The sequence below is a fragment of the Brachyhypopomus gauderio genome, chromosome 9, assembly GCF_052324685.1.
Source record: "Brachyhypopomus gauderio isolate BG-103 chromosome 9, BGAUD_0.2, whole genome shotgun sequence".
NCBI classification, from domain to species: Eukaryota; Metazoa; Chordata; class Actinopteri; order Gymnotiformes; family Hypopomidae; genus Brachyhypopomus; species Brachyhypopomus gauderio.
Window position 1 is genome coordinate 12158686 of NC_135219.1, and position 22800 is coordinate 12181485.

The following is a 22800-nucleotide window of genomic DNA, read 5'->3' on the forward strand; positions in this document are numbered from 1 at the left end:
GTCAGCTGTTAGAATACAGGTTTCGCTCTGATACACAAGCGTGTTATGCTCTGCCATGTTGTATATACGTTGCTCTCGATAAAACATTATCGCCCTCTGGTGATAGATATTGCCCGTCCTCACCAACTGCCGTGTTCATGTTCTCAACTTTGATTTGTAAGCCAGAAGGTATTTTGAAATACCTTTTAAAGATGAGAATGGAGTGAAAGAAAGGTGAGTGAAATCTAATCTAGCAGAACAAACACACACTTTATACTTAGTGAAGGTTGACGCGTTGAGTTACCAAGGTGACGATATTGAGGAAGTGAAACTGGATGACCGTCACCGACAAACTTCACCACGGAGTCGAGTTGTCTTTCGCAAGGGCCGAATGTTTGCTCTTAGAAAACTGAAACTTTAACACACTCGTGTTAAAACCTCCTTCCGTTCACTGGTCACAGACCGAACAATACACCAAACTCCTACCGATCATGACCACCCTTCGTAGACTTGCTCCAGGAATTCGTGTGTTTGTCCGAGGCCACACTAAACGGGTCTCCGCTTTTACTGCGCCTGATGGCACACTGTGGGACACCAATACGTACAAGACCAATACGTCAGTTTGGCCAATTACTTTTGCGCAACGACGAGCCTTTTGCAGTCAAAGTCCTAATAGAGACGTCGAAGTGGACACACGTCGCCTTGAAGGTGAAGACAAGGGTAGGTGCATCGTAATTAGTTACAATAGCCCATTTGTTACAGACTTTGCGTAAACGGAGCTCCATTTACAACGATTTAACCAACATGGATGTGCCCAGACGTCGAGATGACCGCATCATTGCCCATTAGGGGAACACTGGGAACGTCCCTTTGACTACTGACAACCAGTTCACCCCCCCGAGTACGTGCCAAAGACAGTGACGCTGCAGTCCATCAAATAACAATGCCTATCAATTAATCAGTGAAAACGTCAATTGGGTAAGGTAACACGTTGCATCGAAAGGTACCATTACAGGTGAATAGGTATACAATATCTAAATATTCTGGGAACTTTTGGAAACGTTAGATATGCGTTACGTTACAGAGTATGGGTCGAATTCCCACGAAATATTTGACAATATTTGGCTCTCTCAGCCAGGCACGTTCCTCAGTGAAGATTCTTGTATGTGTAGGTCTCCGCGTTTCCTGTCCTGCGTTCTGTGTGCTTAACCATGATGATTTTTTTTTATCATAAAAAAGTTTTATCCCCCACCTCCACCCCTGATTCCAGGTATAGTGGAAGTGTTGATGTGTCGAGAACGAGCACGGAATTCTCTGGGCCGGGTCTTTGTGAGTCAGGTGAGATGAAACAGCCTGTCATTCAGCACCACTCTCAGTTGTACAGAGAAAACAACGTCCACGCAGGCAACCTCAACCCTACAAGGTGCTCCAAGCACTTGTTCCTGATCTTTACATAGGTGGCAGTACTTTTGGTCAGATCGGAGTGTGTCTGAAGGGAGCACAAACTTGTCTCTGGTTGACCGCAGAATGATCAATATATGGAAAATAATACAGAAATAGATCAGATTTGTGTCGCTTTTCTCATGTGTTGCTGCATTCCATTTATCTTGTTCTATCAATATTGTCCCACTCACTGTGTGTGTGTGTGTGTGTGTGTGTGTAGATGCGAGAGCTGGTGTCAAACCTGCACCATGACTCTACTGCTCGTGTAGTGATCTTTAGGAGCCTGGTGCATGGGGTCTTTTGTGCAGGTCTGTATTAATCTACACAGAGATCCCACATGCAGCCTGTCTATGTCACCTCTCTGAGACGACGTTCGTGTTTTAAGGCCCGCCCAGAAACCAGAGTAATTGATCCTAATGACTGTGTGAGTAATCGCTGGTTTTGTTACAGGGGCAGACCTGAAGGAGCGAGCCCAGATGACCAATACTGAGGCTGAGTGCTTTGTGCATGGCCTTCGCTCACTAATGAATGAGATAGGTGAGAGGAGGCAATGGCGATGACGACGACAACGATGATGAAGATTAAAAGAATTGTGGGTGTGCTGTGGGGAATAATGGGACTGACTTTGCTAAAATGACAAGAGTGTGGTATACGTGTAAATGAATACTTCTAATGAGCTGCTAAAATGGCCCTGTGGCCAGCTCGCTTGATTGACTTGCCAAGCTTCAAGCGGACTGCTTTCATACTTGAAATAATCATGAAATCATCTTCTCCTGTCTCTCCCTGTACTATGTGTATATATTGGGTATCCTTTCAAACTTCATAGTGCAAATTCCATCAAACACCAGATACTCTAGACAACTAATATTTCTCTCATATGGGCAGACTTTTGGAAAGCCTTGTAGAGCTATATTGTGAAGAATTTCATTATAGCACATGTAAAAACAATTTTTTGAACTTAATCAGATTAACACATTTTGACACAAGCTAATTCAAAACTCAGACTGATGTGCTGTGAACGTAATTTAGGCTGAAGCAATTTATTAATTCTGATAGTAATTATTGTAATGATAATTATTGTAATGAGTTTTTGTGGTCACATGATATGATGCAAGACAGAGATAGACTGCTGTTGTGGAAGAGCCCAGTAGCATACAGCTTTAACTTACGACCTGTTTGATGCAAATATTTTCCACTCTCTGTGCCAGCTGCGTTGCCCATGCCGACTGTTGCCGCGGTGGATGGCTTTGCTCTAGGGGGTGGGCTGGAGTTGGCGCTGGCTTGTGACCTCCGCACGGCGGGTGAGTGCATTCTTTGTCCTGACGAAGGCAGGTCGGGCCCCGTGAGTGACTGGGTGCTGCAGGGGAGAGAGGGGGCTTGTGTTTTACAAACACATGGGTCTAAATCCCTAATGAGCAAGCCAGGGGTGACAGTGGCAAGGAGAAACTCCCTAGGTGGGGATTAACCTAAAAACCATTGGGAGGACCAAGACTAAAAAGGGAACCCATCCTCCATTGGGCAGCCCAGCTAGTAGAAGTCCATTTTTATAGTTCTATATCTAGGCTGAGCAGTCCCTTCAATGTAAATGTCCCTTCATGTAGATAGCCGCATTGGCATGTCTGTTAGTGAAAATTTGCAACTGGCCGATTTATGGAATTGTCTTTGTAGAAACATTTAACCAGGTTACAAAATGCAGGTTAAATATGTAAGGATCTAATTAAAAGAACCATATGTATAGCACACGTGCCAGTGACACATGTCAGGCTTGATTAAATAGGTGAGGGTTAAGTCTACATTTAAAGATTGGAACTGTGTCTGAATCTCTGATTGAAGCTGGAAGATTATTCCATAAATAAGGGGCTCTAAAGGAAACCCTCAATTCTGAGAGCACAGCAAGTGGGATGGGTTATAGTATGCAGTGAGTTCACTCAAAAATTGTGGGGCAGGACCATTTGGCGCTTTGTAAGTCAACAGAGGAATTCTAAAATCAATTTGAAATTTATTCAGAAGCCAGTGCAACACCTAGAGTATAGGACTAATGTGATTGAATTCTCTAGCCCTAGTTAGGACTCTGGCTGCTGCATTCTGAACAATTTAGAGTTTCTTTAGGGACTTTTTAGAGCATCTAATGAAAAAACCGTTACAGTAGTCCAATCTTGATGAGAAGCTGGGACCTGTTTCTTTGCGTCTGATAAGAAAAGTAAATCTCTCCGCTTAGCAATATTATGTAAATGGAAAAAGGCAGCTTCAGTGATATTGAATGTGTTTGTGTGTCAAATGGAAGATCAGAATCAATAGTGACACCTAAGCTTTTTACTGTAGATCTAGGTGTTCCTGAAAAACCATAGGAGAAGAGGAATTTTTAGACCAATTGTGTCTTGCAGCTTTGGGTCCAAGATGCAACACCTTAGTCTTATCAGAATTTAGAGTATGAAAATTAGACGCCATCCAGGTTTTTATTTCCTGGATGCAATTCTCAATTTTAGTAGTAGTATATTGACATCATCTGGATTAGAAGATATATACAACTTCATATCATCTGCATAGCAATGGACATTAATACCATGCATATGAATGATTGAGCCTAATGGTAGCATATGTAATGAGAATCATTTGGGGCCAAATATAGATACTTTGGGACAACCATATTTTACGTTTGTGCTTTCTGAGTATTCATTATGTGCAGGGAGAAATTGGTGTCAATCTGTCATAGGATTTGAACCTGGAGAGTGCTTGACCAATGAGTGTCTCCAGCCTATCCAGTAAAATGTTGTGGTCTATGGTGTTGAAACCAGCACTAAGGATTAATAATAAAAATGTGCACATTTATCAGAGTACATTAAGAATCATTAACTACTTTAGTCAACGCAGTTTCGGTGCTGTGGTGGTGTCTAAATCCAGACTCCAAAAAGTAGAAAGTTGTGAAGAAACTACTTTCTCTAGAATTTTGGAGATGAAGGACAGAGATTGGTCTGTAGTTGGACAGTTTATGAGGATGGCATGCGGAGGCAAACTTTTTGAACTGTCCTTGTGTGTGTGTGTGTGTGTCAGCAAACACTGTGCAGATGGGCCTGATCGAAACCACGCGGGGACTACTCCCAGGAGCAGGTGAGAAAATGGATGAAAGGAGAGACAAATGCAGACACGCCTTAGAAAGGCAAACCAACTCGCCGATAAAAATGGAAAGAGGAAAAAAAGAGGAGTGAAACCACACAAACGCACCTGCCAGCTACTTTGTAGGTGCAGCTTGTAAGTGAACAGTTTGAGGTACAGACCTGCACGTCCTGCAGCTCCACAGGATGTTTGTTGGTTGGATGTTCTGGATGGCAGATCACGTTCGATGTCAGCAATGCTGCTGTGATGCCCAGTGAAACGCAGCACGTGTTCTTGCTGTGTTGGGAATGGACTACAGTCCAAATCACATCCAGTGGTCAGAAATACACCAGTGATTAATGTGGTACAGGGTAGTGTAGTGATCATACAGAGATTACACAGTGGCTCAGACAGTGACCATACAGAGATTACAGTTGTTCAGACACTGAACATACAGAGATTACACAGTGGCTTCACTGGCTCATAATGGTGTTTCACTTGTTGTGCACCAGGAGGCAGTCAGAGGTTGCCACGTGCAGTGGGCTTTGCAGTGGCGAAGGAGCTGATTTTTACAGGGAAGCGTGTGGGGGGACAGCAGGCTCTGGAGCTGGGTATGGTCAACCGGGCTGTGGCTCAGAACCAGAGCGGAGATGCTGCCTACAGTGAGGCCTTAAACCTAGCCCGGGAGATCCTCCCTCAGGTAGGCACCTCCCCTCTCACACACGGGTCCGTATTTATTGATGCTAATTTTGGAGTGGTTGATGACTATTAGCAGACTCACAGTGTCTGCCTTTGTCTTGAGAACTGTCTAAGATTCATCATTACTAGCCTAAAGATTATGGGTATACATGGACACTTTTTTGTGTGTGTGTGCATTTCCCCCCACACACACACACAAAAAAAAGTGTCCATGTATACCCATAATCAAAACATGGCTGGCTCAAATAATCCAAACATGACTTAAAACTAACCCTTACAACTAGCCTGCACCCATGGGTATTAAGATATTAATCGAGTCATATAAGCATGTTCTACAGCTTTCTGCCTAAAATAAAACAATTGGAGATTTATGCTTAAGCACATCTTTAATTCTTGCATAACAGGCTATGACTCATGACCACGCTTGCTCGATGTCCACGCAGTAACAGACATGTCACCTGTCATGGGTGAAGTCATCTGTGCAGGACGATCGCTCTTGTCAAATTACAATTAAGCCACATTTTGTGTCCTCCTTCTGTTCAAAACAAAAACCACAAAGCTCTATTTCTATCGTTCCTTGATGGAGCCAGAGACAAAGAAACTATTTATATCTCATCACTAAACCCAGTTTTAAAAGAACATGGTCATCATCACCACCCCCCTTTCGAAATGAAACATTGTTCTGAGAAGAGTGTGATGTTCTGGGAGGCGGGGGGGTAGGCACATCGGGGGCCAGGGTCTGATGACACTCCCTGCTGTCTCCGACAGGCTCCTGTGGCGGTCCGAATGGCCAAGGAGGCCATGAACCGAGGGATGGAGGTGGATATCACCACGGGTATGGCCATCGAGGGAATGTGTTACGCCAGAGTGAGTCACTGAAGCGCCACACCCTCTGCCTGTGGCAAGGACCTTGGAGACTCTTACAAAAAAATAGGCATTTTTCCAAGAGTAAAGTTACTGAGCACAGGGACGGGCTAAAATGTGAGGGAGAAAGTTTAGATCTTCTTAATTTAAGCCTGTTTGAATCGATTTATTATTAGATAATTTTTGACCAGTGTGAAATCGAGCAATGAAATTCTACACTGAAGCCCTGGATAGGGATTTACTGTAGTTTGTTTAGGGGAGTTGTTAATTTGATAGCTTGCTTCTCTTTTTTCCCATAAGGGAACATGAAACACTTTAAACAAAAAAATCACTGCTGTCTCCTTCCTGCAGGTCATCCCAACAAGAGACCGGCAGGAGGGAATGGCTGCTTTTATTGAGAAGAGGCCCCCCAGATACACTGGAGAGTAAACAGACCACACACACAGTAGCTTTAAAGACACATTTCATCAGTTTTGGGGTATTTCAAGGTACTTTTTGAAACACATACATTACATGTTACTTTACATTATTAAAAAGGTGAATAAAGTGGGCACCTGTTAGCTTTTTCTTTACGCCTCCATGAAATCCCACACAGATCAAGAACACATTTAGATATTCATCACTGCCTAACTTGAGTTCATGACTGTGAACAGTATTACAATATCAAATATTCTCATATTATTGCATATTACACCAGTAATGAGCTGTCAACTTAAATGAAGGTCTTGAGTTTTATTTATATGAATGTTTTTGCCTAAGGCTTCGGTTGTGTTGACGTGACTCTAGCAGACATTGGTAGTAACACTACCAGACTCGAATAGCCTTGAGTGTGGGAATTCTCAGTTTTACCTACTTCTAGGGGAGTCCTTCTAGATGGGGATTAAACCTAATTATAATTGGAACTACATTTCAGTTAATCACCACTGGACATTCTATTCCATCTAGGGTTTATTCTGGGTCTGGGGAAACTCACTATTAACTTAATTTTGTTATTGTAGTAGTTCACTACTTCCAGTAAACGCAGTATTGGCCCAGTGTTCACTGAAAAGAGGCTGAAGACCTCAGTGGATTTACATGCTTTATTGGAGAAACATGGTTTGCATATAACTGTAATCTGAGCAGCAGTACGACACCTTTAGCTTTATATGGACTGGCTCGAACCCTGCGACCCACCACCCTGTAGAAACATTTACCATAGTGCACGAGAGTCTTCACCAGGGGCAAGGTACATACATCGTGGAATGAAGAGAGAGCTGACTGTCAGGAGTCACTTGGCTCCTGGTTTGGGCCGACGAGGCTGGCAGTATGTTTTAATCGGTCGGTGAAGGCATGATCAGGCATAGTAAATCATTGTAAGTTCTTTACAATGTGCACAAAGGCAAACAGACGGATGAGAATCATTCTTCGAATCTTTAGTGAACTCAAAGTCGAGGTTATGGTGAGCAGCAGGCACACAACATCCAAAGCCAGTTCTACCCAGGGGATGCATGGTGGATATTTTTGATGGGCAAATCTGTGTGAATGTTTTCCAAGATGACCATCTTGTTACAAAAATGAAGTTTAGTAATTAAAAAAAAAAAAAAAAAACATGTAAAAATACAAAAGTTACCATAGAAAATGCATATGTAAAGAGACAGTCTGTAATGGAGGAGGGGCAGAAATCATTACTAGAAAATGTCCTTTTAAAAGACATGTATCATAGAAATTACAGATGTGCAAATGTTCTGCCTTCTACTGCAATCCCACAAGTTTAAGCAGTAAAGGAGACTGCCTGTTTAGGCATGAGCCAATAACCTGCAAACACAGGCTGAATTGCCACACATACTATCTGATGCTAAGCTAACATAGTTCACTTTCAGGGACCGAGGTCAACCAAAGCTCTTTAGAACTTGATCTAGAGCCACACCTAGACCCAACACCTCCTGTTTGGACATGTCTATTTCTGGAGCATGGTGTCTCTGAACATTACACAGTCTGCACTTACCAAGCTTAATTGTGTGAACAGGGGAGAATATATATATATATATTTTTTTTTTGTCAAATTAAAAATAACATTTTTTTTTCTCAGATCAGTTTTTAATGTCATTTTCAAGTGTTCTTGTAATTACAGACTGTCTCTGCTGGTCAAAGACCATGCACCACGTACTTAAAGAGGGTAAGAGATTGTAGAAAAGGAAAAAAAGTCATGCAGTGTAACGAAGATCATACATCAAAGAAAAACAAGCAAAACATCTTCATTGGCTCACCAACGGCACAAAGCAAAAGGGTACAGGCTCTTGTTCCAGCCAGGGTGAAGCCGAACTTGCCCATTAACATCTCACTTAATCTAAGGTCATGAACTCAGTAAGCACCAAGCAGTCGTACCAAGACGACAACGTGCAAGATTAAAGTTGCTGGCATGATTCTTGCCCGCAGGAGAGAGACAACGGTGTAGACAGAATAGCGTGTTCTGTAGCCACCACAGACAGGACAACAGTAGTCACGGTAACTTAGAATTAGTCTCCGAGGATGTTAAATAAATGCGTCCGTGTCGGGTCGTCTCTCGCGGCACAAGGAGAGAATGGGGATGCTGGCAGGGTCAGACTGAAAGGTTATGCAGTGCCTCGAGAAGAACTGTGCAATGAATAAAGGGTCCAACACCCGTGTAATCCAACACAGCCTGTACTCTCATCCTCAAGTCTCTGCTGTGCTGAGAAACGTATCCTCACAAATCCAGACTGCTTTTCTGTTTGCCACCGGTACCATTTTGTTCACAACAACAAAACTTAAATCAGTAGTATTAATTCTCTGCTAAGAAAACAGCATCGCACTAACGTGTCTCGGTAGATACCGTATACAGTATTTAAAACAAAATAGATCTGCATCAAACCTCTCATGCTGTCAAATGCACAGTACAAAGAGTTTACACAACCTACCACCATACACTCAAGCACACATCTACACACATGGAAATATAAACAAATCTTTAGCAATAGACTATCTTGGGACAATAAAAATGCAATATTCATATTCTATGCCCTATCTCTATGCGTGACCCAGATATTTATTGCTGTTTGTGTAAACAGGGACTTGGATCTGTCAAACCAGCTTGAGTCTGAATCAAATAACAAATGTCCAAATGTGCATACAGTAGAGGTCACCCAGTAGAGGTCACCCAGAAGACCCAACGAACGCTCTTGGTTGCACATGCGGTCATGCATGCGCATGCACACACACACACACACACACACACACACACACACACACACACACACACACACACACACACACACACACACACACACACACACACACACACACACTATTCTCCAATACTATTCTCTATATCCGTTGCCGCTCTTCTGGTAATTGAGATGGTAAAACAAAATTCCTTAGCATTCCTTAGACAGACGAGAGACCTAATAATAATAATAATAATAATAATAATAATTTACTTTGTGCAAACAAATGCTTGGCAAGGTACCCCCTAATGCCTCTCACTGGAGGTAGGAGAGAGTGTATTAACATAAAAGATGGAATAGAATTCTCACAAGAATACACATGTACACACACACACACACACCCCATTTCCAGGTAAGTACACTGCGTGACATTCTGAGATGAGTAGAGGAATATCCATGTCATGGAACATCTCTCTCTGAAACAGGAAGGGGAAAAAAGCACAAACAAAAAAATACGACATCACCAACCAATTGGACTTCAGAACTATTAAAACACTAAACATACCAAAGGTTGGCACTTGGTTATAATATGGGCCACCGTGTCTGTGACCCGCTACTGCAGATAACATGTAGCTTGTGTGTGTTGGTGTGCCTGTCGTACCTCTGTGTGTGTGTGCTGCTCCGGTGGAGCCCGTGTAGCGCGCTTGGTGGCGATGGAGGCTGTCCAGAATGTTGTCAGCCAACCGCATCACGTCACTGTGGGTTTCAGGATGTGACCTCACGGCATCCAGCTGCTTAAGTCCCCCTTCCTCCAGCAGCATGCTGCAGTATCGTGCAGCTGCGCACACACACACACACACACACACACACCACACACAAACATTCTAAAACAAACGATTACACTCTGGAAAACCTAACGTATCATATTCATATCATCTAGTGACGTGTCCGCTGTGTGTGTGCTGCCCACCGTTCTTACTGCAGACGTGCTGCATGGCCCACGCCGCCCACAGCTGCACCCCAGGAGTCTGGAAGCACTCCAGCAGGGGGAAGAACGGGTTAAAGGACCTGAAACCCCCGGCACAGAATCACGGTTACACAGGCGCGTTCCCGGGAGCACGCAGCAGAGCGGAGCAGCCGTAGGGGGTGTGTGCTCCTTACCTGTAGGCCACCATCTCACACTCTGGCGCAGGCCACTTCAGAATGACCGAGTGCTGGAACAAGCAGTGAGACCAGCACACGCCGTTACGTTCCCGTCATGAACAACCAGTGACTACAGGCCCAATCCCATTTCAATTTCTTCCCCTAGCCCTTGGTTTGTAGTGTCCCCTTGCCCATAAAAACCCTAACCCCTTTGGAATTTTAAGGCATAGTGGGTGAAATTATGAAATTGAACAACCCTTCATAAACCTGATAAGTCATCATAAGCCCTTGATGTCTCAAGTAAACAGACTCAATTAGTTTTTTTCCCCCAGAGATTTCCAACATGTCGTCCTCATGAGATGATCTCAAACACTTCTATCTCAAGAAGAGTCGGGATACCCCTCAGCCCAAATGCCCAAAATGGAGGGTTAGGTGTGAAATGTGATTGGGACACATGAACTCGCACACAATCCAGCACATACGTACCAGCTGCTCCAGTAGTGTGTTCCGGAGGGGCAGGTCGAGGGTCCACACCGTCTCCCCGCGGGACGTTAGGTGGGCCAGGATACCCGCTGCGAAGTAGCTGACCTCCACTTCAGGACTGTGTAGCAGGGCGCCGATGTGGTTCAGAAAACCCTGCACCATCAGCTCTGGATGGAGCTCCCCAACTTCAGCTATATTATTCTAAAACGATTGGACACACACACACACACACACACACACACACACACACACACACACACACACACACACACACACACACACACACACACACACACACACACACACACACACACAAAACAGGCAAAATGACACCTATTACAAGCATGTATCATCTAATCACTGCTCAGAAGGGACAGAGGCCTAACATTCCTAAAACTGCAAAGGCTGCTTCACAACCCGGGAGCAGTAATGAGGACTGTCCTGCCCACGCAGCAACAGACTTTCTAAAATAGGACCCCATTAGCATAAATTAGCATAATCCTTTAGTGTGACTAGTCAGACAACTATTCCTGTTTGAACTGATGGCTTCTTTTTACTTATCTGAGAGTTGCAGGGTCCTGCCCATCCCAAACACACACCAAAGAAAATGTGGAGACACACCCTTCAGCTCACACACAGCTGTGGTGTGACAAGACTCCAGTGAGACTTGGATTTAGACAGACATACAGACACACACACACACACTTTCTCACCAGCAAGCCAAGGACCTTCTGCTGAATGGAAGACTCCGAAGGGAAGGACTGATGCAGAGCAGAGAGAGACCACACCATCAACACCAGCTTGTACAGTTCGGTATAGCAATTCATCCCCCCCAAGGACTTTTGGAGACATGCTATAAATAACATCAACTCTGCCCAGCATGCTTAAAAAAATCCCAGTCTAGGGCATACCCGCTTATAATTACACAAACAGTCATGAGTGTGTGTGTGTGTGTGTGTGTGTGTGTGTGTGTGTGTGTGTGTACCTCCAGCACTTTGATGAAAAGCTCCAAGCCCTGGTTCTCTATGAACTGTCTGCAGGTTGTGGGCGACTCGTCGGTCAAGTTCCACAGAGCACTGAGTGTGAACTTGAGCGTGGCGTCCACCGTACCCTGAGACGTCTTCTGCAGCACGATGTGCAGGAGTTGCTATGGGAAAGGGTGAGGAAGAGAGATAAACGTGTGGACGTGTGATGAGAGTTAACGTAGGACACCACCGAGGGTGGAAGTCTGATCAAACAAGTATTTCACATCAGGTAGTCCTACATCCATCTTGGTGGGAGAGCTCGAAACTCACCTTCACGATAGGCAGCTCATCGCCCAGCTGGGCCGTCTGTTCAGTAGACAGCTGATGAAGAATGTGTAAACAAAAGAGAGGGAGGGAGAGAGTGTGTGAGAAAGAGGAGAGAGGGAGACCGAGAGAGCGAGCTTGTATTAGTTGTCAGATGGACTTGGAGTGTGGTGTGGCCTGCAGGTTATGAGCTGACCCAGCTAACGAGGGCTCGGCGCCCCCAGGCCTCACTGACAGTGGACCGTCATACAGGAAGCAGCTGGTCGTCAGGTGGGGCATCTCACCTTAGCAGCCAGGATGGAGATGATGGCCACTGCCATCCTCTGCATGTTTTGATCCTCATGGTTACACAACCACTGCATGACCAGCTTGGCAGATTCAAACCTGACACACACACACACACACACACACACACACACACACACACACACAATGAACATTTTACACATTTGCTAGATGTTATCCAGATGGACTTACAGTTTTCAACCATGTTACAGAAGTAGGTGAAGGTAATGAGTTTAACATGATATCTGCACATTTTTAAATCTCAAATTCAATGACTTTTAAGACCTTTTAATACAGGGGTGCTCATTACGTCGATCGCGATCGACCGGTCGATCGCGAAGGAAGTGTCGGTCGATCGCGAAGGAATGTGCGTAGATCGCGTCACATAAAATAGTAGTAGATGAATCGCACATTTGCACTGACGGTTGTATTTTGACTGACATTCACGGTAGCCAATTTGCAATCCACTCAACAAATTACGTTCGCAACCCCCCCCCCCCCCCCCCCCGCTCAACAAATTACGTTCGCCGCCACCCCGGTAGATCTTTCTGACTTGGTCATCTTATAAGTAGCTCGCAAGCTGAAAACTGTGGGCACCCCTGTTTTAATACCTCTCACAAGAAAAAAACAATACTATTACCGGGGATGCAGGTGTGTTCCACATCGTTGACGGGGGGGAGGGGGGGTGGTGGCGACCGAAAATTGTTGACGTTGTTGAGGCCGTATACTCTAACGCTAGGAATCTAGCACTAGGACCCTGGAGCGGTTATTTTCTGCATTAGCGCTAGATTCGGCAAAGTTCACATCGCGCCAGAACAACTGAACAACACACACTTATAATAATTTAATGCCTCCCCTCATAAAATTCCAGACATTAAGACATTTTTAGGCCTTGAATATGGAAAACTAAATTTAAGACATTTTAAGACTTTTTAAGGACCCACGGGTACCCTGGTTCAAGGATGTATATGGTGTATATCCTGTAGTGTAGAGCCCCTTCCCAGAAAGGCACTGAACCGCAGGCCTCTACTGGGCAGGCAGCACAGTTACCATCTATAACAACCTCATCATTGAGCGGCTGCCTGAGGGTTTGTGTGGTGAAGAGGTGAGTCTGTGAGGTCCTAGTGCCGGACACTGGCGGCGGACGTACCTGTTGAAGGGAACCTCCTGCAGGACGCGATCACTGCACAGAGACAGCAGGCAGTTCTTCTGCAACTGCAAGGACAAATCGGGAGGACCAGTCAGCCACACCTCACACAACAGACCACACCCGCAGCACACGTGTAAACGTGCACACGTGAACGTGTTGCAGAACGCTGCCCGTGAACGGGTGCGCGGCGGCTGAACAGCACCTGCTGGTGGTTGGGGAAGGTTTTCATTGCTTCCAGAAGCAACTGGGTGACACTGGCCAGGAGACGCACGGGCATGCCAAACGCCAGGTCCTGCTTGGTGAGGTTAAAGACGCAGGCACTGGCTGCCAGCTGCACATTCAGGGTGGTGGGGTGGTTCTTCATCCCCAACACCACCAGCTAAGGAAGAGGAAGAGAGAGAGCATGAGTGAGAAGACACTGAACTTCACAGCTGAGAACATTTGGTTCCTGAGACGGTGCCAGTGGGCTCGACTGATATTAACACAGTTGGGAATTGGAAAACTGTAACGTCTATGATAAAACTACAGCAGAATGCAAAATATATATACAGAAGATTAACTTGTTATACACACATAGAAAAAAAGAGAAAGTATGTTTTACTTGTACAAAAACATAGTTCTGGAAATAACCAAGTCTCAATCTCCCTCACTGGGTTGTCAAAACTCCACATTTATACCAACAAAAAGTATTGCCCTCACAAATTGCAAATCACAATGTCACCTTAATTCATGTACCCTTGGTCAGAGTATGAATCTGAAGGAAACCTTTGAGATTAAAAACCAGCCAATTTTACACTTCAAGGCATGGACAAGACATGAAAACGGCTACAAAACAATATCAGAGTGTTTGGAAATCTCTGAGCACTTTTGGACTAACGGTGAGGAAACAGAAGCTGCACCATGACAACCAGACCCTGGCTAGACATGCCCATTCTCAAAACCCAATGACAGAGCAAGAAGGTGACGTGAGAGAGACCTGCAGTGATTTGGAGACAGAAGGACCCGTCACGCACAGGAGGCTGACACGCAGGTGCACCATCAAAAACACATTCAGCTCACCAGACAGCACTGGTGTGACCCAGCTAAAATGTAGGTAGGATATGCTCTTGTGGTCAGATGACCCAAAAATAGAGGGTTTTTTTTTGGACAAGACTCAAAATGGTATGTCTGGCACAAACTAACACCATCCTAACAGTGTAAAGCTGGTAGAGGCTTACCCCAACAGACCTAAAGCTGCTACTGCAGCAAATGGTGTTTCTACCAAGTTGAGTACTTGGCAGCTTTCAATTGCTTTAAATCACAGCTGACAAATAATGAAGTTTGACTTTGAAAACTTATTTCAAGAACAATACTGACTGGAATTAGAAGCGTCATTTGTAATCTAGATTAAACTGCTGAACTAGAAGACTAGTGTCTTTTAAAAATATTTTGTTTTCATGCGTTACATTTAGACTGTTAACTGTAGATCATCTTTATATACATAGACAATTATCTTTGCAGTGTATTTAGGCATCTTAAAAGGCACACATACAAAATAACGTTTTTTTATGTTGAGATAGTGAAGCAAAAACTGGAAAACAGCAAAAGCAACGAAGTGGATGTGTGTGTCAGAGCGTGTATGTGTGTGTGTGTGTGTGTGTGTGTGTGACAGAGCGTGTGTGAGTGTGTGTGTGTGACAGAGCGTGTGTGTGTGTGTGTGTGTGTGTGACAGAGCGTGTGTGAGTGTGTGTGTGTGTGTATGTGAGCGGGAGGCGAGGGCCGTGCGTGGGACTGTCTATATTAGGAATAACGCTCCACTCTCAGCGCGTGTGGGAGGAGCTGGGTGAAGAGAGGAAAGAGCGTTTTACCCAGCATGCATTGTGTGTGCATGTGGTGGCACGTGTACTTTGAGGATGTCGGGTCGTGCTTTCTCCATCACGTGGGTGAGGCTGAAGAGGTGGAAGAGGGCCTCTCTGACGAAGCCCTCCCTCTCGCTGTAGCGCCTCAGAGCCTCACAGATTTGGGTCTCATTGGCCTCTCCAGTCACCTGCAGGGACAAAGAGACAAGCACACGCAAACACAAAATTATCCACATCTAATACTTCATTAACCTATGAAAAAAACATCAAATGCCAAATAAACCAATATTTCACAGTAACTCATGAGTATTGTATGCTCCCAGTACAGTGGAAATAATAATTTTTAGTATAGTGTATAGTCTAGCACCGTAGAACACAGTCAGTCTGGCCTGATGCATGCTTCACAAACCTCGACCTTCAGACGTTCCTCACTCTCTCAAAAAATACTTTGTTCAATAAACCCAAACAATTCTTTGACTGACTGGGGGGGACAAGGAATCGGATGATCGTCCTAAAATAGCATTAACTGCTGGCCAACCAATTAATCGGGCCACCATTTGCAAACAGTGTTGCGTTAGCCAGCCAGGTAGCGCAAGGTAGCTAAAAACCATAAGAACATGACCACAAAAAAGGAATTACCATAATGACAAATGACCGGAGTGACGTACGCATGTCAGGGCCACTCACGGGCGTTTACCCACCTTCAAGCTTCCCTCTCCAGACAGGAAGTCAGAGAAACCGGCGTCTGTGGCAAGCAGGCCAACGAATGTCATACCGGGCCTGTCCTCCACGAAGGCCCTGACCGCCGCGTCGGTCACCTGTTTGCGGCCGGACACGTCCAGGGAGACGAGCTCTGGCAGGATTCCAGGGGTGGCTAGGAGCTGCTGTGCCACGTCTGACGTGAACTGCTTATCGTCCGAGATGTCCAGGTGCTGCAGGCCCTCCAGCTGCCCGAGGGAAGGGAAACGGGGGTTACAAGGATGAACGCTCACCCAGACAACGCTGGACACTGATAAACAGCTGCTTCAAGAGCCCGAGAGTGTGGAAGTGCCGTCCCAGCAGAGGCACTATGCATTTTCAGGCAAACAACCAAATCACGCTACACCCCACCTGACTGGGGTACACCCTGCCAAATGGTACTCCATCACCTCCTTAGTCTGAAGACTTTGAAAAGAGTTTTTAAAAACTGCATTTGCATCACTAGTTGCATGATGCAAAACTCCACTTACATATGAAACAGGGCTGATTTTATTGGAATGTCAAGGCGAGAAAAAGACAGAGTTAGCCTACCCTCAAACGTTCAAAGATGAAAGGAGCTTGCCACAACAAGCAACTCAACACTGGCACATTGCCAGCGACAGGACAAACACTGGGAAGCTTGTAGAGTGGACTGATATAGAAGCAGTTCTCTCTGGCTGCTAACATGGACATATATTACAATATTCAGAGCACAAAATCCAGCACTGACTAATACAGGGATTCTCAAACCCCAGTTAGACGAGGTCCTTTAATGTCTTCAGAAAGAAAATTCATAAGAATGGCCTTCAGGACAGTTTAGGGATTTCCCCACTCTAGCACACCAAGTTAACCGACGAGTTGAATCAAGAAAGTCAGAAGAGGGAAAGCCCTACAACACACATGGCCACATGCTTCCGGAGCTGCAGGCCCGGCCGAGCCAGCCATAACCGTCAGTGCTCTGGTTCTGACCTGGCTGAGCACAGCTAGCAGCTGGGTGGTGCTCATCTCTAGCCGCTTGAGCTGGTGCATGGTGAGGTAGCGCAGCGTGGTCCTGAGCCCCAGCACGGGCGTCAGGTTGGTCACTGATGTGTTGGAGATGTCCAGGCTCTCCAGGCGGGGCAGCGAGCACACGTCGGCCAGGCCGGCGTCGTAGAAGTCCACGCTGGAGATGCTGAGGGCGCGGAGGCCCCGCAGCGAGCCAAAGCAGCGCCGGCTGGGCTCCTCCAGAGACGACATGGTCAGGCCGTTGAGCACCAGGCGCTGTAGGCCCTCACGCAGCGCCTTGCTGCCCGAGAGCCCACGGAGGATGTCGGGAATGGTGAGGTCGGCGTTGACCCGCGAGGCGTCCAGCTCCAGGAGCCGGTGCGGGCAGACGGCACGCTGGAAGGCCTCGGACGAGATGCGCGCCGTGCGGATGCAGGCGCGGCGAAGGCGAAGCTGCTGGCAGCTGCGGAATATCCCCACCGTGCTGTCGTTCAGCAGGCCTGCAGGGGGCAGAGCAGAGCCGGCGGAGGAGTTTCCTTCTTTCCACAGAAATTGACTTGGTTTGAACTGAATCTGGTTTATCCTAATTATTTGACTGGAACCCACTCCCTCCCTCCCTGCACCACAATAAAAGCAGAATCCGGTTCAGTCTGCTGCATCCTGGGTTCCTGCTCACCTTCTGTGGCCATCTTGCACAGGAGCTGGTCCGCCAGCTCCTGAGGGAAGACCACCGGTTCACGGAGACACAGGGAGCCATCAGCCAGCTTCAAGCAGAACAGCTCCAGCCTGGAGCTCACCAGCGCCAGACACAGGTCTGTCAGAGATGCTGGGGATGCCTCATCCTGGAACACACAGAAGACAAAATTTAGCACCCAGCATCAAACCAGGGTACTACTGTATCTTTTTGAAATACCCATGATCCATGCCATTTTACACGCTAGACGTATATACTGAACAGTCACTGTTTGAAACAATATCACAGTATGATAAAATTGCTATATATAGTTATAGGTTTCTCAGACTTCACTACTGTTAAAACTGTTACACTTTCGTACATTATGTATCTACGTTTGGTGTCGCCCTTAAAAAATAACAAGTACATCACCACCGCAGCTGCGAACACAGATACGCGTAGGCGACTCTTTTGAAAGGGATCTGTATGGTGCTAAGATTACTACATCCTAAACTCACTACATTCTCACATATCACATCTTCAGTAAAGATATACGGCCTTATTTCTGGCGTGATCCGAGTGGTCGTCCACTATACTGACCAGGAGCATGCTTAAATTAATCACATTATTGCAAATATCAGTTTCATGAAGTGTATGCGACGGGGTGGGTATTTTGGTTTTCGCTAGCTAGTTATACTAGAACCGGTTAATTTGGTTTAAACCATATATATCTAGATAAATAGAGGAAATAGATAATAAAAACATCGTCTTACCATGGTTAAGAAGTGGGGATCGTTCGCAGTACAGGAGAAATCCACAAACTGCGACAGCAAACTGGCTAATATAGCGAGTTATGTTAACTAACCCTAGAGCAGACTGGGCAGTACGGGCCAGTCAGCTGGTAAAGGTCCATTTTTCCTGGAACACGTATTGAACAACATTGTCATAACATTATGTGACAACAAGAACCATTTTGCGTTTTTATTTCGGTAGACGGGAGCGCGGAGCGACGTCCTGACAAGCGAGCGAGGTCACCACACCGGAAGTGCACGCGCGTCGGGGGCGGGGCGCGCGGAAACAGGAAGACGGGATCCGACGCGGCTGGAGTTGTAGCTCAATCCGTTGATTGCGGTCTTTTAATTCGTGTTTGGATACTCTTATTTTATAAGTGATCGTGATCTACATGTGCACGTTTTCAAGCCTGAGTCGATAAAGGTCTGTTCGTTCTTCGTATAATTTAATGGATAGTCAACCACAGATCAAGGTCACACGACTTCGTTGTATCTAACACGTGGGACAGTGGAACCGGTGGGAGTGATAAATATATTTTTCTTAAAAATGGCGGGACTTATTAATTTTGAGGACGAAAAGGAAGTCAAAGAATTTTTAGATAATTTGGGAGTGGAGTACAGCTATCAGTGCTATCGCGAGAAAGACCCCGAAGGTACAGTTGGCTGAGCGCTGTCCCACGCTCACGGTGCTGAACACATTTTTAGGACGTTTGCGCTGCTCTCCTGTTACCGTCATCCTCCATTCTCTGTGATGTTTCTGTGTCAGGTTGTCACAGATTGGCAGACTACTTGGAGGGTGTAAAGAAGAACTACGAGTCTACCGCTCAGGTTCTCAAGCACAACTGTGAAGTCAATGGGCACAGCGAGAGCTGCTACAAACTAGGCGCTTACCATGCAACTGGGAAAGGTAACGTCAGGTTAAGTTATTTCAGACTAGTATTCGAGATGAAATACGACTTAAATTATATATAACATGATTTAAAGGCGGGGGCAGCTATGAAGGTTTGTTTTAGAAGCATATAGTTTATTCTCACACTCTTTCCCTATAAATGAACTGAATATGTTACATCTTTACTGAAGGTTCAGTACTAATTGCTCCCAACATCTAATCCATTGGATGCATGTCCATCTGCTCTTTGTGAGGTCAGGTGGGGTAGCAGAGTGTCTAAAGAAAGCCTACTCCTGCTTCATAAAAGCATGCAACAGTAAAGGGAAGAAGTCAGTGGACGCTTGCCACAATGTAGGCTTGCTTGCCCACGACGGACGCGCACTGGAGGAGGGTCCTGACCCAGTGGTGGCTCGGCAGTACTACGAGAGGGCCTGCAAGGGGGGGTTTGCCCCGAGCTGCTTCAACCTGAGTGCCCTCTACATCCAAGGCCAGGCAGGGGTGGACAAAAACATGCCGCTGGCTTTGAAGTATGCCATGCGGGCCTGCGAGCTTGGCCACATCTGGGGATGCTCCAACGCCAGTCGTATGTATAAACTGGGGGACGGCACCGAGAAGGACGATCACAAGGCAGAGGAGCTGAAGAACAGAGCGAAAGAACTGCACGCACAGCAGAGAGAGCGGCAGCTGAAGTTTGGAGAATGAGAGAGAGAGAGAGAGAGAGAGAGAGAGAGAGAGAGAGAGAGAGAGAGAGAGAGATGGACCATATTTGCATTTCCAGTTGTGGGAAGTAATTATTGTTATGAAGTTAATAAATATATTCTTTGATAAATCACACACACTCACTAATATATATTGCTGACTATAATAAGTGTGGGCTAATGTCAGAATTTATTGTAATGTTTATTTTTGCCTAGACGTCACATTAAGTAAATCACATATGCCATAATTTCAGTTATTCATACAGTTCTGTGCAAGTCTTGGTCTGTCATTCCTATATAAACAAACTCTTCATTACTAAACAGAAGTCTTAAACTGCAAAGGACGGTATATACAGAAAAATGTACGTATCAAAAATCCCTTCTTTTGGAAGGGACAAGGTGCATAAGACTATTCATACAGGTGCTGGTCATAAAATTACAATATCATAAACATTTATTTCAGTAATTCTATTCAAAAAGTCAAACTTGTATTTTATACATTACACACAGACTGACATACACACAACTGACAACTAATGAAAACCACAAATTCAGTATCTCAGAAAATTGGAATATTACTTAAAACCAATACAAAACACAGTGGATCAACATTAGTAGACCACATGGCACCCCAAACCATCACTGACTGTGGAAATGTTACACTTGACCTCAAGCAACATGGATTCTGTGCCTCTCCTCTCTTCCTCCAGACTCTGTGACCTTGATTTCCAAAGGAAATGCAAAATTTGTCACTGCTACCAAGCTATGTTTTAGGGGCAGTCATGGTCTGGTGGTAGGGAACTGGTCTTGTGACCGAAGGGTCGTGGGTTCGATTCCCAGGCCTGAGGCCATGACTGAGGTGCCCTTGAACAAGGCACCTAACCCCAACTGCTCCCCGGGTGCCAGGCTAGGGCTGCCCACCGCTCTGGGCACGTGTGCACCACAACCCCCTCGTAATCACTAGTGTGCGTGTGTGTGTGTTCTAGCTGCACAGATGGATAAAAGTGAAGGACAAATTTTGATTGCGGTGAAAAAAAAAAATATCACAATTGACAAATATGGCATATTTAAAATAAAAAAATAATAAAAATTTACTTTCATCAGAGAACATAACTTTGGACCACTCCTGCAGTAGTCCAGTCCTTTTTGTCTTCAGCCCAGGCGAGACATTTCTGACGCTGTCTCTTGTTCAAAGCACTTTGAGTTGCATGTATGTATGAAAGGATTCAAGGAGACTCACATCACATGTGGTACATGAGGTGGAATGAAATTTAGAACCCAAGGTCCCAGTTTTGACCCCAATAGCAGCAATAAAATAAAAATAAAATTGAATAAGCAGAATAAAAATAAATCTGTAATAATATAAATAAGTAGTGTAAAAAATTGACTGTGGTTAAAGTGTCTTGTGTAAAGTGACTGTGTGCAGATTGTCAGAGAGACCAACTGGGTGCTGGTTCTCATTTAGAGTTTGTGAGTCTGACAGCTTCCGGGATGAAGCAGTGCCTCAGACGGGAAGTTCTGCACTTAATGCTCCGCAGCCTCCTGCCTGAGGGGAGCGGGACAAAAAGTGGGTGTGCTGGGTAGGTGGGATCCTTCATGATGCAGGCGGCCCTCCTCCTGCATCTGGAGGTGCAGATGTCTGTGGTGGTGGGGAGGCTGACTCCAACAGTCCTCTGTGCAGCCTTCACCACCCCCTGCAGAGCTTTCCTCTCTGCAGCCGAGCAACTTCCGTGCCACACGTTGATGTTGGAGCACAGTACGCTCTCCACCACACATCTGTAGAAGGATGTGCTATACAAATAAAGATTATTATTCTTATAAGAGTGGCTTGACACAAGGAATGCAGCAGCTGAAACCCATATGTCTTGCATACGTCTGTGCGTGGTGGTTATTGAAGCACTGACTCCAGCTGCAGTCCAGTCTTTGTGAATTTCCCCCACATTTTTGAACGGGTTTTGTTTTACAATACCAAGGTGTGGTTATCCCTATTGCTTGTACACTTTTCTACCACATCTTTTCCTTCCCTTCGCCTAATGTGCTTGGACTCAAATCTTTGTGAACAGCCAGCCTGAGAGACCATTTAAAGGCTGGTGTTTTGAGTTAATTAGCTGTTTAGACTGTGGCACCATGTATCTTCAATTTTGGACCTTTTCACAATATTCTAGTTTTCTGAGATACTGAATTTGGTGCTTTCCTTAGCTGTCAGTTACAATTATCAAATTAAAAGAAATAAGCACTTTAAATATATCAGTCTGTTTGTAATGAATGAGTATAATATACATGTTTCACTTAGTGAGGCAAAGTACAATCGTAACCCTACTCCAGAAAACTACCTTTTTATAACCTTATACAGTACATAGAAATTATACAAGCGATTTGCAATCCATACCATTATAAAGTATTGTCCACCAGAGGGAGCTAATTCCAAACAAATGTGAGTACAAACATTTTGCGAAATATTACCAGGGATAAAAGTGAAGCCTGCTGTTTCAACAATGCTGCGTTTGCTCGTTACTGCAAAACAACGAAAGCTGTTACAATTTCTATTACCTATTTACGTCTGGTGTAAGTAGGTTAAGTAGTTTCTTCCGTTTCTATCA

General features: G+C 45.2%; 4 protein-coding genes across 5 annotated transcripts in view; 3 read left to right on the forward strand and 1 right to left on the reverse strand.

Moving 5' to 3' along the window:
- Positions 1-82: 82 nt before the first annotated feature.
- On the forward strand, positions 83-6629 carry echdc2 (enoyl CoA hydratase domain containing 2). Of its 2 annotated transcripts, none has more exons than XM_077017209.1 (9): positions 83-213; positions 1250-1317; positions 1643-1730; positions 1873-1959; positions 2631-2723; positions 4474-4530; positions 5028-5215; positions 5983-6081; positions 6430-6629. In XM_077017209.1, exons 2-9 carry the CDS (start codon positions 1267-1269, stop codon positions 6505-6507), a joined length of 741 nt encoding a protein of 246 aa, XP_076873324.1. In that variant the 5' UTR covers positions 83-213; positions 1250-1266; the 3' UTR covers positions 6508-6629. The 2 variants fall into 2 exon arrangements, with proteins under 2 accessions (XP_076873324.1, XP_076873323.1); XM_077017208.1 differs by lacking the exon at positions 83-213 and adding an exon at positions 325-699.
- A 514-nt stretch (positions 6630-7143) lies between these two features.
- On the reverse strand, positions 7144-18915 carry zyg11 (zyg-11 family member, cell cycle regulator). Its single transcript, XM_077017198.1, has 16 exons — positions 18596-18915; positions 17826-17991; positions 17135-17649; positions 16129-16374; positions 15475-15615; positions 13792-13968; positions 13590-13654; positions 12439-12538; positions 12161-12211; positions 11851-12012; positions 11579-11626; positions 10869-11066; positions 10401-10453; positions 10210-10307; positions 9901-10077; positions 7144-9715 (listed from the first exon to the last, which is right to left on the reverse strand). Exons 1-16 carry the CDS (start codon positions 18596-18598, stop codon positions 9699-9701), a joined length of 2217 nt encoding a protein of 738 aa, XP_076873313.1. The 5' UTR covers positions 18599-18915; the 3' UTR covers positions 7144-9698.
- Positions 18872-21473, forward strand: coa7 (cytochrome c oxidase assembly factor 7). Its single transcript, XM_077017215.1, has 3 exons — positions 18872-19266; positions 19380-19520; positions 19762-21473. Exons 1-3 carry the CDS (start codon positions 19161-19163, stop codon positions 20202-20204), a joined length of 690 nt encoding a protein of 229 aa, XP_076873330.1. The 5' UTR covers positions 18872-19160; the 3' UTR covers positions 20205-21473.
- A 1213-nt stretch (positions 21474-22686) lies between these two features.
- ralgps2 (Ral GEF with PH domain and SH3 binding motif 2) overlaps positions 22687-22800 on the forward strand; it is a 63369-nt gene continuing 63255 nt past the window's right edge. The window contains exon 1 of the mRNA XM_077017206.1: positions 22687-22765. The gene's annotated coding sequence lies outside the window, so the exon portion shown is untranslated. The remainder of the gene's footprint in view (positions 22766-22800) is intronic.

Bases quoted from the DNA above. Each gene is read 5' to 3' on its own strand.
- echdc2 (XM_077017208.1), top strand. From the start codon at position 471: ATGACCACCCTTCGTAGACTTGCTCCAGGAATTCGTGTGTTTGTCCGA. The intron at 700-1,249 runs GTAGGTGCATCG...CCCTGATTCCAG, and splicing joins CCTTGAAGGTGAAGACAAGG to GTATAGTGGAAGTGTTGATG. The intron at 1,960-2,630 runs GTGAGAGGAGGC...TCTCTGTGCCAG, and splicing joins CTCACTAATGAATGAGATAG to CTGCGTTGCCCATGCCGACT.
- zyg11 (XM_077017198.1), bottom strand. The intron at 13,969-15,474 runs GTACACGTGCCA...CCTCTTCCTTAG, and splicing joins CACGACCCGACATCCTCAAA to CTGGTGGTGTTGGGGATGAA. The intron at 13,655-13,791 runs GTGCTGTTCAGC...TTGTCCTTGCAG, and splicing joins CCTTCCCCAACCACCAGCAG to TTGCAGAAGAACTGCCTGCT.
- coa7 (XM_077017215.1), top strand. From the start codon at position 19,161: ATGGCGGGACTTATTAATTTTGAGGACGAAAAGGAAGTCAAAGAATTT. The intron at 19,267-19,379 runs GTACAGTTGGCT...TTTCTGTGTCAG, and splicing joins TCGCGAGAAAGACCCCGAAG to GTTGTCACAGATTGGCAGAC. The intron at 19,521-19,761 runs GTAACGTCAGGT...TTGTGAGGTCAG, and splicing joins TTACCATGCAACTGGGAAAG to GTGGGGTAGCAGAGTGTCTA.